At 39.6% G+C, this 16,437-nt stretch overlaps 1 protein-coding gene across 8 annotated transcripts in view; it reads right to left on the reverse strand.

Moving 5' to 3' along the window:
- Positions 1-16,437, reverse strand: part of Srpk2 (SRSF protein kinase 2) — a 108,450-nt gene that overhangs the window by 32,127 nt on the left and 59,886 nt on the right. For 7 of the 8 annotated variants that reach the window (XM_050139784.1, XM_050139779.1, XM_050139782.1 and 4 more), the window contains exons 3-6: positions 6,611-6,719; positions 5,398-5,485; positions 4,641-4,728; positions 1,096-1,202 (exon numbers count right to left, since the gene is read on the reverse strand). In XM_050139784.1, the coding sequence (XP_049995741.1) occupies positions 1,096-1,202; positions 4,641-4,728; positions 5,398-5,485; positions 6,611-6,719 (392 nt within the window). Of the gene's footprint in view, positions 1-1,095; positions 1,299-1,466; positions 1,650-4,640; positions 4,729-5,397; positions 5,486-6,610; positions 6,720-16,437 lie in introns of those variants that run through there. The other variant, XM_050139786.1, reaches the window with a different exon arrangement.

Raw genomic sequence — 16,437 nt, forward strand, 5'->3', positions numbered from 1 at the left:
CCCAATCAAGTCCCCCTCCCTCGTCAGCCCAAAGAGCAATCAGGGTTCCCTGCTCTGTGGGAAGTCCAAGGACCACCCACCTCCATCCAGGTCTAGTAAGGTGAGCATCCAAACTGCCTAGGCTCCCACAAAACCAATAGGTGCAGTAGGATCAAAAACCCATTAACAGCAAACGTTTAAAGAAAGATTTTTCTCCTCAACATAAAGCAAGCCACACTGAACCTTATAGAAGAGAAAGTGGGAAGCACACTTGAATGCATCGGCACAGGAGACCACGTCCTAAATAGAAGCCCAGCAGCACAGCACGAAGAGAAACAATTAATGAATGGGACCTCCTGAAACTGAAAAGCTTCTGTAGAGCAAAGAACACGGTCAACAAGACACAACAACAGCCTACAGAATTGATAAAGATCTTCACTGACCCCACATCAATCAGAGGTCTGATCTCCAAAATATACAAAGAACTCAAGAAATTGCTCATCAAAAGAACAAATAATCCAATAAAAAAATGGAGTACAGACCTAGACAGAGAACTCTCAACAGAGGAATCTAAAATGGCTGAAAGACACTTAAGGAAATGTTCAACATCCTTAGTCATCAGAGAAATGCAAATCAGAACAACTCTGAGATTTCTTTTTACACCTGTAAGAATGGCCAAGATCAAAAACACTGATATTTACTGTGTGATACCTAATATTTTCATATACAGGTACACTATGTTATACTTACCACAAACAACTAATTCATCTATCAAAAAAAGCAATACAATGAATTGCTTTTTCTTAATTAGATTCCCAGAAACCAAGTGAATGTTTTGTGCCAACTATAGAGAATACAATAATTTCTGATTAAATCCCCCCATCATTTATCTTTACAAAGGCTTATACGTCAAGAGATGAATGGCAGATGATCACATATTGCCTTCTTTTCTAACATGAGATGCATGTCATTAAATAATTGATTTGATAACAGCTCAACGGTTGTTGATTCATTAATTTCTTCATTAAAAACTAAAATACACGTTGAAAGCAACCAAACTGGCTCTAGGGGTGGGATTGTTCTGTACAGGGGTAGGGTTGCTTTCTCAAATCTCACCTGTCGAATGATACTCTTCACACAACGAACTGGGAGGCCTTGATAGTTGGATTTGATGATCCATTTGAGGAGATGGTGGCCAAGTACTTCAAAAACCATGCAGACATCTGGGATAAGGTTAAGGAGCATCTGAGGATGCACTTTCTCAAGACTGGTGGTCACTAAAAGCGACTTCATTGTATCACTTGTAAAACATTGTTTTCCTAATAAAATACCATATTAATACTATCAGGTGATCAGTTGCTGTTTTCACTTAAATACACAAAATCTGACTTTTTCCACTACAGGCAATCATATACTATACATTATTCAATGTGTATAGCAGTCTCCTTCAGGAAATAAAAAATGACACACACATGTAATCTCAGTACCTGGGAGATGAAGGCAGGAGTGTCAGTTTAAGATTATCCTCAGCTACACAGTGAGTTCAAGACCAGCCTAGGCAATATAAGACACCTGTCTCAATGAAAATATATTAATTAATTAATATATTTCAATGTACAGTTGGTACATTTGGAGGTCAAGATATAATTATGAGAACATCACTATCGTTCAAGGCCATACAAGCACCCGAATGAACTGAAATCAAGGTCTCAAACAGGTATCAACAGCTCCAAGTTCACTGTAGCATGACCACGAGGAGTCAAGATACAGAAATGACCTACACATTCATCACTGTGTGAACTGATAAAGAAAGTACAGCGCATATGCACAATGGAATATTGTTTTATGCAAAAGAACAGTGGATTTTTTAGAAACAAAAGCCCACACTTATTAGAAACGTGTGCTGCTCTTTTTTGCTTCCTTTTCAGTAATGAAATGCAGCCACCTTTGTAAACGCCCAGTCAGACTATGCTTGGCACAGTTCTGTGAGAGCAGTGGATTAAATAATTTATTTTTGAGTGGCTGGTCTGGAACACACTTAATAAACTAACCAGGCTGGCTTGAAACTCACAGAAATCCATGTGCCTCCACCTCTCGTGTGCAATCACTGCCCAGACCCACACTGTTTTTCAAAGATGTCGTCTTTTATTGACACTGGAGTTCACTGATTCAATTAGACTAAATGGTCAGTATTTTTTTTTTTTTTACTTTTTATTTTTACGGGTGCTTTGCCTGCATGTGTGTCTCTGCAGCACATGTGTGCTTAGTGTCCACAGAAGCCAGAAGAGGGACTCAGAGTTATAGACAGTTATGTTCTGCATCATGGGGTGCTGGAAATCAAACACATGGGTCGTTTAGAAGAGCAGCCAGTTCTCTTAACTGCGAATCTATCTTTACAGCACCAGTCAGTGGATTTTTCAAAAACAGAAGCTCTGTGCTGGGTGGTGGTAGCTTACGCCTTTAATGCCAGCACTCAGGAGGCAGAGGCAGGGGGATCTCTGTGAGTTTGAGGCCAGCCTGGTCTACAGAGTAAGTTCTATTACAGTCAGCCATACACAGAAAAACCCATCTTAAAAAAAAAAAAATCAGCAAAAAAAACAAACCCAGTAGCGCTAGGCACAATCCCTGACCCTCTAAACCAGTGATTCTCTCTCAAACTTATGGGTCGATCCCTTTGAGGTTGTATATCAAGTATTTACATTACAACTCATAAAAGTAGCAAATTTATAGTTATGAGGTAGCTATGGTTGGGGCTGAACTGTACTAAAGGGGGTTCCAGCATGAGGAAGGCTAAGAAGCTCTGCTCTAGAACATGAGTCAGCAAATAGATCATACACATTGAAGATGGTCACAATTTTTAATAGTTCTGGAATGAAAAGTTTGGTTCATAGCTAGAGGCTTACTGCTGAAGTTAGTATCACAAAATTATTGACTTATTAATTTTTATAATATCTGGATTTACCATGGATAGCTATTTATATAAATAGTTTGGTGAAAAAATTGTAAATGTTTCTGTTCTGTTAAAGAACTTATACACCACAGGCTGAAAAGATGAAGTCTTACTTCCCAGTCTCATTATAAAAAAATAGGAACAAAAATCTAAAGTTAGATACAGGGCCCAACCCTAGGGTTTCCAAAATAAGTACCAAATCTCCTCAAAGTATTGACATATCCAGATTAGCATTTTACTTGTTAGGAAGAGGAGCCGTGTGTGTGTGTGTGTGTGTGTGTGTGTGTGTGTGTGTGTGTGTGCGCGTGCGTGCGTGTGTTTCCCTTAAACTCTATAAATCATGTATTTTCTCTAAAAGAATCTCTCCTTCTTTCTTCTTCCTCTCAGTGAGTAGCTGCCCTGTCCTAAGCAGAAAGGCTCCCATGGACTAGGGAGCACTCAGACTGTGGTGGTGATCATCTGCCTACCTGCTCGCCTACTGTTTGGGAGAGTATCAGCTACCAGGAGTCATCTGGGGGCAAATGCTGAGATAATGTCAGCAGGGTTTTATACTTCCCAGCATTTGTTTTGGTTTCTTTGCTGAGACAGGGTCTCAAGTAACTGAGGCTGGCCTCTAGCTAGCTAGGTAGTAAAACTGACCCTGCACTCTTGAGTCTTCTGCCTCAAGAAGAGTGCAGGGATTATGGCCATGAACCACCATGCTGGGTTTGAGATTTCTAGGAGAAATATAAAGAAAGACCTGTTACACTAGGAGTTTTCTTCCTCCAAAAGATCATGATAGAGAAGGTGCAGACATTGGATGTAATTCTTAGGCTTTAACTGAGATAGAGGCCTTGACATAAGGTTTCTGAAGTTTCAGAAAGTCAAATACGACAATAAATGTTGGATCTGCTCCAAGAAGATATAAAGAAAATAACAAAAGACCTGAAAAGACAGAAGACCTTAGCCATAACATGCACTAATATTCATGAGTCATGCATGTGGTTATAAAGAAAAAGTACTAGAATATTGTATCATCTACCATTGCAAAGAAACAACTACAATGATTTTAAAATGTCAATAGTATTATGTGTAGATAACCAAAATAAAGATTGATCAAATAAGAAAATTAGTATGGTGGGAAGAAGACAAGAGGACAGCAGTAGGAGAATGAAGTCATTACACGCATTATTAGTTACATACAGTAGATACAGCTACAAAAATACGTAAATCTCTCATTTTCTATAATTAATAAATACTAACTTTAAAAAACAATAGTTAACTCCATTCCAAATCAAGTCAGTATTTTTATGCTTCTAAGATGTTAATACATCCAAAAGAGTCTAAAAAATAAAATAAAGCTTTAGCCAACCAGACCAGGAGAGGCATACTTAAAAACTTTACAATAGGGGGCTGGAGAGATGGCTCAGAGGTTAAGAGCATTGCCTGCTCTACCAAAGGTCCTGAGTTCAATTCCCAGCAACCACATGGTGGTTCACAACCATCTGTAATGGGGTCTAGTGCCCTCTTCTGGCCAGCAGGCATACACACAGACAGAATATTGTATATATAATAAATAAATATTAAAAAAAAAACTTTACAATAACCCTGAATACCTTATACAGAGGGGCACAGCAGCAATTAAAAATTTACAAGCACCTGAAATAACTCAATTTTTAAAAAGTAAAAACAAAAGAAGTGTGATAATTCAGAAAGCAAGAATAAAGGATACGTATCCCATTCATGCCTGAGATCTTGAAGTCATCAATGAGCTGAACCACCATGTCTTTGTTGGGGTCACTGGGGTCACTTTCTCGAACCTACATAGGTAGACAAATAAAAAAACAAGGGAGTTTGAATTTCTTATTTTCATTCTTGGTTTTCCCAAATGAAATGTTTATCAGCCAAAGATAGCCTAAATCTCAGCACACCTGAGTGCTGGGATTACAAATGTGTACCACATGTCCAACCACCACAGAAGTTTAAAATGGAGGTCGGGGCTGGAGAGATGGCTCAGCACTTAAGAATGTGTACTGCTCTTCCAGAAGACCTGACTTCAATAATTCCCAGCACCCACGTGTGGCAACTGAGCAGCCAGTAACTACAAAGAAGTTAACATCTGATGAGTACAGGCACACTTAAATAAATTTTAGATGATGATGGTAATAAATGGAGCTTTTTACTATACCAATCAACAAGGTTTTTTTTTCCAAATAAAAGATTTATATTTGAACTTATAAAAAAATTCTTCTTTAATATAGTATCACCCAGAAAAACCTTTTCAGCCAATCGGAGCAGGAGAGGTGCATACTTAGTAATTTTAATGACCCTACAAACTTTATACAGAGGGGGCACAGCAGGAGTTAAAAAGTTTACAGGCACCAGAAATAAGACTATTTTTAAGAAGTAAAAGCAAAGAAAAAATGTGTTATAATCCAGAGATCACAAGAGTAAAGCTAGTCACCTTTTTACATCATTCATATACTTACACATTTGAGCAATTTAATTTCATCCAAGGCTGTCTCTGTATAATGCTGGGCACTTTTTACAACTTTCATTGCAACAAATCTTTTCCCTCTTTAGAAGAAGAAGAAAAAAAAAGCATTGTTATTTACATTATCAAATTAGCAAAAGAAGCAAATGTTATAGTGAGATGTAGCCAAGTCAGTAGCCAATACACTGAGGCTTTCAATAAGCTTTCCCTGAAACACATACACAGAGAGCGAGAGGGAGGGAGGGAGGGAGGGAGGGAGGGAGGAAGGAAGGAAGGAAGGAAGGAAGGAAGGAAGGAAGGAAGGAAGGAAGGAAGGAATAGATGGTATTTTGGAGGCCATCCAGAAGGCTCAGCAGGTAAAGGCATTTGCAGGCAAGCATGGCAAACTGCATTTGATCCCCCAGAACCTATGTAAACAACCTATGTGGAAGAAAGAAATGACTCCACAAAGCTGTCTTCATGCAATGGCAAATGCCTTCCATACAGACATCATGCACACACATATACAGTAATAAATTTTAATTCAAAATAGCATTTTTCAAATCTGGACGACACAAATAGAGGATCATAGGTTAAAACAATATCTTTTATGCTTTGTTGTTTCAATTCTAATTAACATAGAGTAGACAAGAAAACAGCTAACACAAACACTAAGGGGAAGTATTTTACAATTGTTTCAATTCATGTATGTGCATGAACACAAACTACACACACACACACACACATATATATATATATGCTAAGAAACAGTGACATTTCCTAATATAGAATGTGGCTTTTAAATAAGGTCACAAAATATTGAATTGAAAGGTCTATACATTTTCAATTTGTATTGATTTTTTCTGAAAAGTAACAAGCTCACAAACAAAGCTCACTTAGTATTTTTTAAAATATAAACAAAAGGCACACACCTTTAATCCCAGCAGTCAGGAGGCAGGGGCAGGTGAATCTGAGTTTGAGGTCAGCCTGACCCACTAGAGCTAGAGGTCCAGGACAGTAGGGCTGTTACACAGAGAAACCCTGTCTTGGAAAGGCGAACAAACAAACAAAATACAAGCAAAGGAATGTAAGATCAGGTTGAAGGGGACCAGTCTAGTTGGCGGCAGAGGCCAATGCTAAATTGTACTTAACTTGTTACCACAGGGCAGGATGGCCCTTGACTACACTGTCTTAAAACTCAGGAGCACAGAATAACAAAGAACACTTACTGCATGTCCCAGCACAGCCAGACGGTGGAAAAGTGCCCCCATCCTAGCTTCCTAATGACATGGTACCGACCATTGAAGAGGTCTCCAATTTTCACTGGATGATAGCCACCTGAAAAGGAAAAAAGGAAATTGGACATCTCAAGAAATCAGCAATGTTATCTCATCACGTCCTTTGTTGAGCAGTGAATAACAATCAGATTAAAATGCTTGAATAATAATGCTTCAAGATTATTTTACGAGGGGTGGGTGGTGGATGGGGCAAGGTTTCTCTGTAGCATTGGCTATCCTGGAACTTGCTCTGTAGAACTCATAGAACTCAATCCCACGGCTTCCCAAATGCTGGGATTAAAGGCGTGTACCACCAAACAGCTAAAATTACTCCTTTATAAGTAGAAAAAATATCCTATAAATTCTTATTAGGCTTTTTGTTTGGTTATTTTAATGAGATATGAAAAAGATAACAAACTGCAGAACTCTTGTAGTCAAGAAGTGCAGACAGATGTACATCAACTCTTGACTTGAAATGCTGCTGAATTAAGATTTTCAACTCTACATACTTTTGTGTACATCAATAGTTTGTGTATAAAGAACTGTGTACTGTACATCTTAAGTACTTCCCAACTACCCATTTCTCTCAGTACCCTTCCTCCACCCTCAAACTCTGCCAGGAAACACTTTAAAATGAAGAGAGACAGTAGGTGCTCTGTGTTAAGGGACTGTCAAGGGAGGAGAGGGTGCATCATTGGAACCTGATATAAATAACAAGAGTAATAACACTTTGCCGTAGTCCCTCCCTCCCTTTTTTTTAATTTTTTTGATCTTTTTGATTTTTCGAGACAGGGTTTCTCCGTAGCTTTTTTGGTTCCTGTCCTGGAACTAGTTCTTGTAGACCAAGCTGGCCTCTTCTGCCTCCCGAGTGCTGGGATTAAAGGCATGTGCCACCACTGCCTGGCTCCTCCCTTATTTTCTTGAGGCAGAGTTTCACAATGTAGCACTGCATGGCCAAGAACTCTTTTTTTTTTTTTTTTCCCCCAAGAACTCTTTAGACCAGACTTGGTGTAGAAGGTTCTTCTGCTAATGGGTCAAGCAGTGTTTTAATTAATACAGTTTCTGTGTGGTTATTTCGAGTGTAACCTAGCTGGGCGGCCAGGACAAACAAGGGGTCCTCTCCTCCAGCACAGACTGGCCTCAAACTCATAGATCTACCTGCCTCTGCCTTCCAAGTGCTAGGATTAAAAGCAGGCACAACCATGTCTAACTTTACCTTACATTTACAGTGAACTAGGCTAAAGAGCAATACTATGATGTTGTTTTATGAAATACAAGAAACGGTCTAGGAGGATAAGAGGATAGCCATCAACAAACTTGAATATAAACTTATCACCCTGTCTTAGTACACAGGAACACTACTGTATAACGAGTGGTTTAATTTAAAGTTCTATGCTACTTAATTGCACATTATTGCCAATGCTAACATCTCCAGATTTAAAAACAAAGAAATCTCAACTACTAGCATATGTTTTAGATTCAAGTTCACTTGAATAGCTGGAGTGCATATTTTTGAGCAAGACTGGAAGAGGACATCTCTGCTGTAATCTCACACCTGCACCACGGCTCCTGTTCTCTATAGGCCCTGAGTCTGGACTCTTGGGAACACACTGCCAGTTAAAATATCATTTCTAAAAAATAGACCAACAATGCAAGAACAGTGCAGAAGTAATTTTTTTAAATAAAGAGAAAACACTAAAACTACACTTTTCTAAACAGAAAACATAATATTTCATATCAATAGTCTTTATTATATCCTACCTCCTAGATTTCTTTAGAAAACAGTGTTATTTCTGCTGACCATCTTTTCACTTCATCCCCACAAAAGGAAACCCTGACTATCAGGGCATCTCCTGAACCTAGTATGCTGCTGAAATTAGGAACATCTCCCCTCACAGCAGGCCCACAACAACACAACTGGTACCAGGGAGTGTCCTAACTTCCTTCTCTTACATGCTAGCCAGACCAGGTCTTTCACACTATCAGCATACAAGGAGCACTAACAACAGTTCAAGGCTTCATATGTCTCTGGAGTTAACTTTGCTGCCCCATTCAAATGTGAAAAGGGAATACAAGATAACGATTCTACACAAAGGCTCAGCTCCTGGCATGAGCAAAGTCCTAGAAAGGATCAAGTACTTGAGGGTTTGGATGACAATCTGAATTTCATTATAGTAACTACGATAAAAATCACACATTTAGGTTTTTCTTGTCTTACTACTACTTCTCAATCTTTTGACTAGGATCAGTTGTAGAAGTTTTTCTTTTCTTCTAAAATAAAAAAAACATTTAAGTTAAATTGTAAATAAAAGGGAACAAGAATGAACTGTAAGTAATAACTGACTTTATTACTGTGCCTTTTTCTCCTCTCCCTCTATGTCACCTAAAACACTACTGAAGTTCTAACTATACTATTGACTAGACTCCAAAGACAGAACGTCAAGAACTATGTCAAATAGAGATAGAAAGAGTGGACAGCCCTGTCTTTTCCTGACTTTAGTGGAATCACTGAGTTTCTCTCCATTTAATTTGATGTTGGCTGCCTGCTTGCTGTATATTGCTTTTATTATGTTTAGATATGTTCCTTGTATCCCTGATCTCTCCAAGACCTTTATCATGAAGGGGTGTTGGATTTTGTTGAATGCTTTTTTAGCATCTAATGAGATGACCATATGGTATTTTTCCTTTTAGTTTACTTATATGGTAGATTACACTGATATATTTTCGTATGTTGAATCATCCCTGTGATGTAGGAGGTCCTTCTGTCTATGTGTTGCTTTCATTGGTTAATAAAGAACTGCTTTGTGCCTATGGCAGGGAAGAACAGAACAAGGCAGGGAAAGCTAGGCTGTATGCTGGGAGAAAAAAGGGTGGAGTCAGACAGACGCCATGGATCCGCTGGAGACAAACACTGGGAATTTTACCTGGTAAGTCACTGCCACGTGGCAATACACAGATTAATAGAAATGGGTTAAATTAATATGAGTTGCCAATAAGAAGCTAGAGCTAATGGGCCAAGCAGTGATTTAATTAATACAGTTCTGTGTGATTATTTCAGGGCTAAGCTAGCAGGGCAGCCAGGACAAACAAGCAGCTTCCTCACTCTTACATCCCTGCATCTCTGGGATGAAGTCAATTTGATCATGGTGGATGATTTTTTTGATGTGTTTTTGGATTCAGTTTGCCAGTATTTTATTGAGTATTTTTGCATCTATGTTTATGAGTGAGATAGGTCTGTAATTGTTTTTCTTGATTGAGTCTTGGTGTGGTTTCATTATCAGGGTAACTGTAGCCTCATAAAAAGAGTTTGGCAATGTCCATTATGTGGAACACTTTGAGGAGTATAGGTATTAGATCTTCTTTGAAGTTCTGGTAGAATTTTGCACTGAACCATCAGGCCCCTGGCCTTTTCTATTTTCTTGCAGGTTATAGGTCTGTTTACATTGTTCACCTCATCTTGATTTAATTTAGGTGTGTAGTGCCTATCCAGAAAATTGTCCATTTCATTTATATTTTCCAACTCTGTGGAGTACAGGCTTTTGTAGTATGACCTAATAATTCTCTGGATTTCCTCAGTGCCTGTTGTTATATCTGATTTTGTTAATGGATATTCTTTCTCTGCCTTTTGATTACTTTGGATAAGGGTTTGTCTATCTTGTTGATTTTTTTCAAACAGTTGTATGGCTGGGGCAGACTGCAGGGCCACTGGCAGCAACACCAATGTTTATCCCTAGTGCTTGTACTGGCTTTTTTGGATACCCATTCTCTTTGGATGGATACCTTGCTCAGCCTAGATAGAGTAGGGAGGGCCTGAACCTTCCCCCAAAGCAATGTGCCTTATACTCTGAGGAGTAGATGGTAGTGGGAAATGGGAGGAGAGGGAGTGGGAACTGAGATTGGTATGGAAAATGAAAAAAGATACTTTGTTCTCTTTTCAAAAAGTATAAAATAAATTAAAAAAAAAAGAGGACTCCAAAGACAATTCCATTCTTTTTGCCTAGCAAACCCACAACTATTTATTCAAGCCAATCAAAAGTTGAAAATTCCATGATAGAAAATACTCTGGATGTTCAGCAAATTCTCTTTATCTTAATACCTAATATCAGTATTATTCCTTTTAAAACTGATAATTTCTCTGCTCTGAGATTGTGAGATTTTTTTATGCTGAAAGATTTCAAATGAGTAGAGAAATATCCTCACTAGCATACGAGTCTTAAGAAAGGAGAGACAGTTAAGAGCAATGGATACTCTTCGGAGGACGTAGGCTCAATTCCCAGCACCCACATGGTGGCTCACAGTTGCCTGTTACTCCAGTTCTAGAGGTTCTGAAGCTATCTTATGGCATCCTTGGGCACAAAGCACACATGTGGTACAAAAGACATGTGGTACACAGGCAAAACAGCCACATACATAAAATAAATTTTTTTTAAAATCACGAAAGAAAGAAAGAAAGAAAGAAAGAAAGAAAGAAAGAAAGAAAGAAAGAAAGAAAGGGCCAGGACATCCAGAACTGTTACACAGAGAAACCAGGACCCAGGACAGCCAGGGCTGGTACACAGAAAAATCTTGTCTTGAAAAAACAAAAAACAGGGGGCTGGAGAGATGGCTCAGTGGTTAAGAGCATTGCCTGCTCTTCCAAAGGTCCTGAGTTCAATTCCCAGCAACCACATGGTGGCTCACAGCCATCTGTAATGAAGTCTGGTGCCCTCTTCTGGCCTGCAGGCATATATGCAGAAAGAATTGTATACATAATAAATAAATAAATATTAAAAAAAAAAAAAACAGAAGAAAGGAAAGAGAGAGGAGGGGAGGGGAGGGGAGGGGAGGTAGACTCACAGGGACAAAGGAACTCAACATAACATACTCTGTGTCAGAGACAACACTTCTCCGAACATCAAACCACTGAAATATGATAGTCAGAAAATCAGTAAGGACACGGAAATTTGAACACATTAAGGATCATTGGTGGAGACTTACAGAATGCATTTGTACACTTAAGGGCATATAGACCGTATGTCAACAGACAATACACTAAGTCATAAAACATGTTTCAATAAAAATAACAGTGTTCAAGTCACATAAACAACATCCTTAGACCACAAGGTATTAGTTAAGAACCAACAGTTTAAAATGCTTTTTTAAGAAAAATGCCCCCAAAATGAAAGCTAAATAAAAACTTACAAACTAATACATGATTTAAAGAATAAATCTGAAAGAGGCCAGGCACCATGGCTCATGATTACAATGGTAGCACGTGGAAGGCAGAGACTGAAGGCTCACTCACTTTCTGCTCTCTGACTGGATGGAATGCAGTCAGCATTCCTGCTACCACATTTTCCTCATCATGATGGACTGTACCCTCAAACTGCAAGCCAAAGAAACCCTTCTGTAAAGTGCTCTTGTCTAATATTTGTCATCCTGGGGACAGGATACTCAGAGGAATCCTGGAATCCTTGAAATGCAAAGGCCAGAACTTCTACTGTAGAACCCAGCCATGACAAGCTCAATAGAGGCCTGTCTCTGTCTATCTATAGTAGTTTTCCCTAAGTCAATACCTGTTGCAATGATGTGGGAGTGTCATATCAATCTTTTGATTTCATTGGCTGAGCAATAAAGAAACTGCTTGGCCCTGATAGGTTAAAGCATAGGTAGGAGGAGAAAACAGAATAGGATGCTGGGCGGAAGAGGAAGTGAGGTCAGACTCTGCTCTGCTCCCGGACAGACCCAACAGCTCTGCTGGAGCAGAGACACCATGCTCAGCTCTGCCAGATAGACACGATAGCTCTGCGCTCTGAGGCAGACGCATGAAGCTCCCCAGGATGGACGTAGGTTAGAATCTTCCTGGTAAGCGCACCTTGGGGTGCTTACACACATTATTAGAAATGGGTTAGAACAATATGTAAGAGCTAGCCAATAAGAATCTGGAACTAGCCGGGCCAAGCGGTCTTTAAATGAATATAGTTTGTGTGTTGTTATTTCGGGCATGAGCTAGCAAGCGGCTGGGGTGTTGGGGACGCAGCCCCGCCGCCGCTCCTATTTCAACAGAGAACGGTGGTTCTGTAAGTCTATTCCTCCATTAAAGCTGTCTATATTTTGACACTCTGTCTGCATTCGCTTACGCTGTTACATTGCAAGAAAGACCATAAACTGAGACTACCCAGGCACCACCCAGAAACAGACCATCCAAAGGAAATTCCTAATGTTCCAATTGTTGTAGTTAGGATCATCTGCCAGCACACACCCATTGCTTTTCATCAGAACACCTCTAGACAAATGTCAGCCAATCAGGTGTCATGAACCTCAGAAACCCCTCACCCCCACCTTTACTACTATAAGAACCCAACCCTAACTGAGCTCGGGGCTCTCCATTTATTTCAATACGTTGGATACACGGAGAGACCGAGTTTGCAAACTTGCGTAAAATAAAGGCTCTTTGCTTTTACATACTGGACTTGGTCTCCTTGTTGGTGTTCGGGGGACTTCGTGGATCTGGGCATAACACTACAAGCAGGGGTAAGCAGCAGAGGATGGCAAGAGGCTTGTGTCCATCTGTTGTTGGGCCACCATCACAACTGCCATCCAGGGCTGGGTGAGGAAGGACTTTGCTGCATTACCTTGAGTAGTAGTAAAAAGACCCTAGCCTCATTCCTCCCCCATCCCCCAAAAGGGGGTGACAAACACAAGTTTCCAACATGAGAAATGGTACAGCTGACCTCACCATGTATCCTACAGACATTAAAAGGACAACAGAGTATAAACACATGCGTGACATGGATACATACATTTAATGACACAAACCACTAAAACTTCATCAAAAAACCCCTCAAACTTCATTTATCCCATATTTAGTTTTTAAATTGAGTTAATTAAGTACATTTTCATAAAAAGTGCACAGTAGCTGGGTATATATGTCTGCAATCCCAGCACTTGGAAGGATGAGGCAGGAAGGCCAGTCTGAAGCTGGTCTTTGCTATATGTCAAGACCCTATCTTTTTACAAAGAATAAAAAAAGAAAAGCACAGTACATTTTTCTAAACAATATGGAAGAAATACTACCAGTTCTGTACAAACTTCCTAAAAAGCACAAATGAGAAAATATTTACTGTCTTACCCCAGGAGATGTCAGTATTTAATTCCAAAGACAGGCAATGGCATATATGGAAACTACTGATCATAATGGAGTTTGAAATGCAGACATCATTCAAGAAATGGAATCAAGAAATGCATACAAAGTATAGTCTGTTATGGCCAACCATGGTTTATGGCAGGAATGCAAACTTGGCTCAATAGACACAGAAGTAAATTACAACACTGCTCTATTGCTGTGAATAGACACCAATGGCCAAGACAACCTACATTTATTGGAGGCTTGCTTACAGTTTCAGAGGTTTAGTTTATGACCACACCGCAGAGAACATGTCAGCAGGCAGGCAGGCATAGTGCTGGAGCAGTACTTAAGAGCTTACTTACTTCCTCGTTTACAGGACGTAGGCAGAGAACAGAAGACTGAGACTGGACCTGGCATGGGCTTTTGAAACATCCAAGTCCACTCCCAGTGACACCTCCTAATCCTTCCTAAACAGTTCACCAACTGGGAGGCAAATATTCAAATATGGAGGTCACACTCATTCAAACCACCACAAACACCAAACATAAATTTCTAGTTACAATTTTGAACAGAAAATGCATTTTATAAAACCAACAGACAGCACACTTAATGCTGAAAGGCTGCATGCTTTCCCTGTAATCAGAAACAGGATGAGAGTGCCTGCCCTCACCACTGTTACTCAATATGGTGATGGCAGCAAAGCTCCAGCCAATTATAATCACAGAAGAGCATCAAGAGAATGTGGTTTCACTTGTGCACATTGTCTGAAGACACTGAGGGCCATCTCTAGTCTGTTTCCAAGGTTTCTCCAGTGAACAAGTCTGAAAAACAGACACAATTCCACTGGAGAACTGAGCAAAATGACTGCCACAGGGCAGAAGTGTCTCTTCTAAGGAGATGCTGTATAGTACTGTTTAAAAGATAAGGATCTCTAAACCTGAATCTAGTTCTATGTAGCAGAAACCCACTGTGCATACAGTATCCTGCTCACTTGCCTCCATGCTACAGGTTTAGTTCTGAGAAGCCAGAAGTATCACCATAAACATGAAGCTCAAGTAGCTAGCCATGAGCCAAGTCCTTTCTTCTGATCTAGGAATCTCATTGCTTCTGCAAACATGTATATAAAACTGTAATATGTTAAGCTTTTATGCCTATAGCAGGGTAAAAGAATTAAAATTTCTTAGTTCTTATTACTTTTTTCCACCAGAAAATAAAATCTTGTCATACAAAAATTGCTAGTTTTCCATCTTGTGAAAACAGTCTTAAAACTATACTGCCTTTCTTGCTTTGATGACTAAGAAACCCAGAAACAATACTTTCCCAAATTGTACAGATTTCTATTAATCCTTAAATGACTTAGCATTATTTCAATGGTATAACTGCTTCATCTGCCTGCCTATTGTACTCTATATACTTATTTGTAAAATTTCCTAAGTATGTGATTAAGTAAGTGTTAAGATATGACTATCACTACTTTCTTCTCAGGGTAAATTCATGCAAAGTGTACATCTAAGAAGCATTTCCACTTTTCTTCCTTACCCCACCCCCAATAAAGCCATCTTATGTTCTGCTATTTCACCCTTAGGTTCCCCCAAGAGATGGTAAACTCTCGGGAGAACAGGCACACAGGCTTTCTATGGAGACACCAACCTCAGCACCTTGGACATGGTACTTGAACCATGATACACAGAACATATAAAAACTTAAGAACAAGCAGATAGACATGGATGAGACAGAGGTTTACTTTGTTGTGTAAAATGACAATTGGAGAGATTGCTCTCTTCAAATATAAGCTAAATTCAGCTGGTCTTCTTTAAAAAATATTTATTTATTTACTTATTATGTATACAATATTCTTTCTACGTGTATGCCTGCAGGCCAGAAGAGGGCACCAGATCTCATTACAGATGGTTGTGAGCCACCATGTGGTTGCTGGAATTGAACTCAGGACCCCTGGAAGAGCAGGCAATGTTCTTAACTGCTGAGCCATCTCTCCAGCCCCCAACTCAGCTGGTCTTAGTGGCATGAGCCTTTAATCTCAGTACTTGGATGGCAGAGACAGGTAGAAATTTCCTGTTCTACACAGTGAGTACTCCAGGCAAGCCAGGACTACAGCGAGACGGTCTGAAAACAACACCCACACACACCCACACCCACCCACACACACCCACACCCACACACCCACACACACCCACACACACCCACCCACCCACACCCACACCCACCCACACACACCCACCCACACACACACACACACACACACACACACACACACACAAGAGGGGCCTTACAAAAGACTGGGTGGTATGAAGAAATCATGGAGACATGTTTAACTCAAGTAAGTAGTTCTGTTTGACATTAAGAAAAAAAAGAACACAGGGGTCCAGCTAAGAAGATCCTTCCCAGTTATAAAAGAGTTTAGACTTTGTTTTTGGGGGGGAGAAATTAGCACAGCAAATTCTTAGAAGATTTTCCCACACTATTTTTCTTAAAACCTGTGGACAAGGAGAAAGTCAATAATTCTAATGTGCCTCAAGTAATATCATCCAATAATAATGCTAAAAAAATAAACCCCACAGGATATACTTTACCAGTCTGCAAAATTTTAAAAATATGGACTTAAGAGAAACAGAAAATATAGTGAGCATGACATTACAAGACCCAAGAAAAG

This window comes from Alexandromys fortis, unplaced genomic scaffold (genome assembly GCF_014885135.2).
Source record: "Alexandromys fortis isolate MF-2015 unplaced genomic scaffold, M_Fortis_MF-2015_v1.1 scaffold_38, whole genome shotgun sequence".
Taxonomy (NCBI): domain Eukaryota; kingdom Metazoa; phylum Chordata; class Mammalia; order Rodentia; family Cricetidae; genus Alexandromys; species Alexandromys fortis.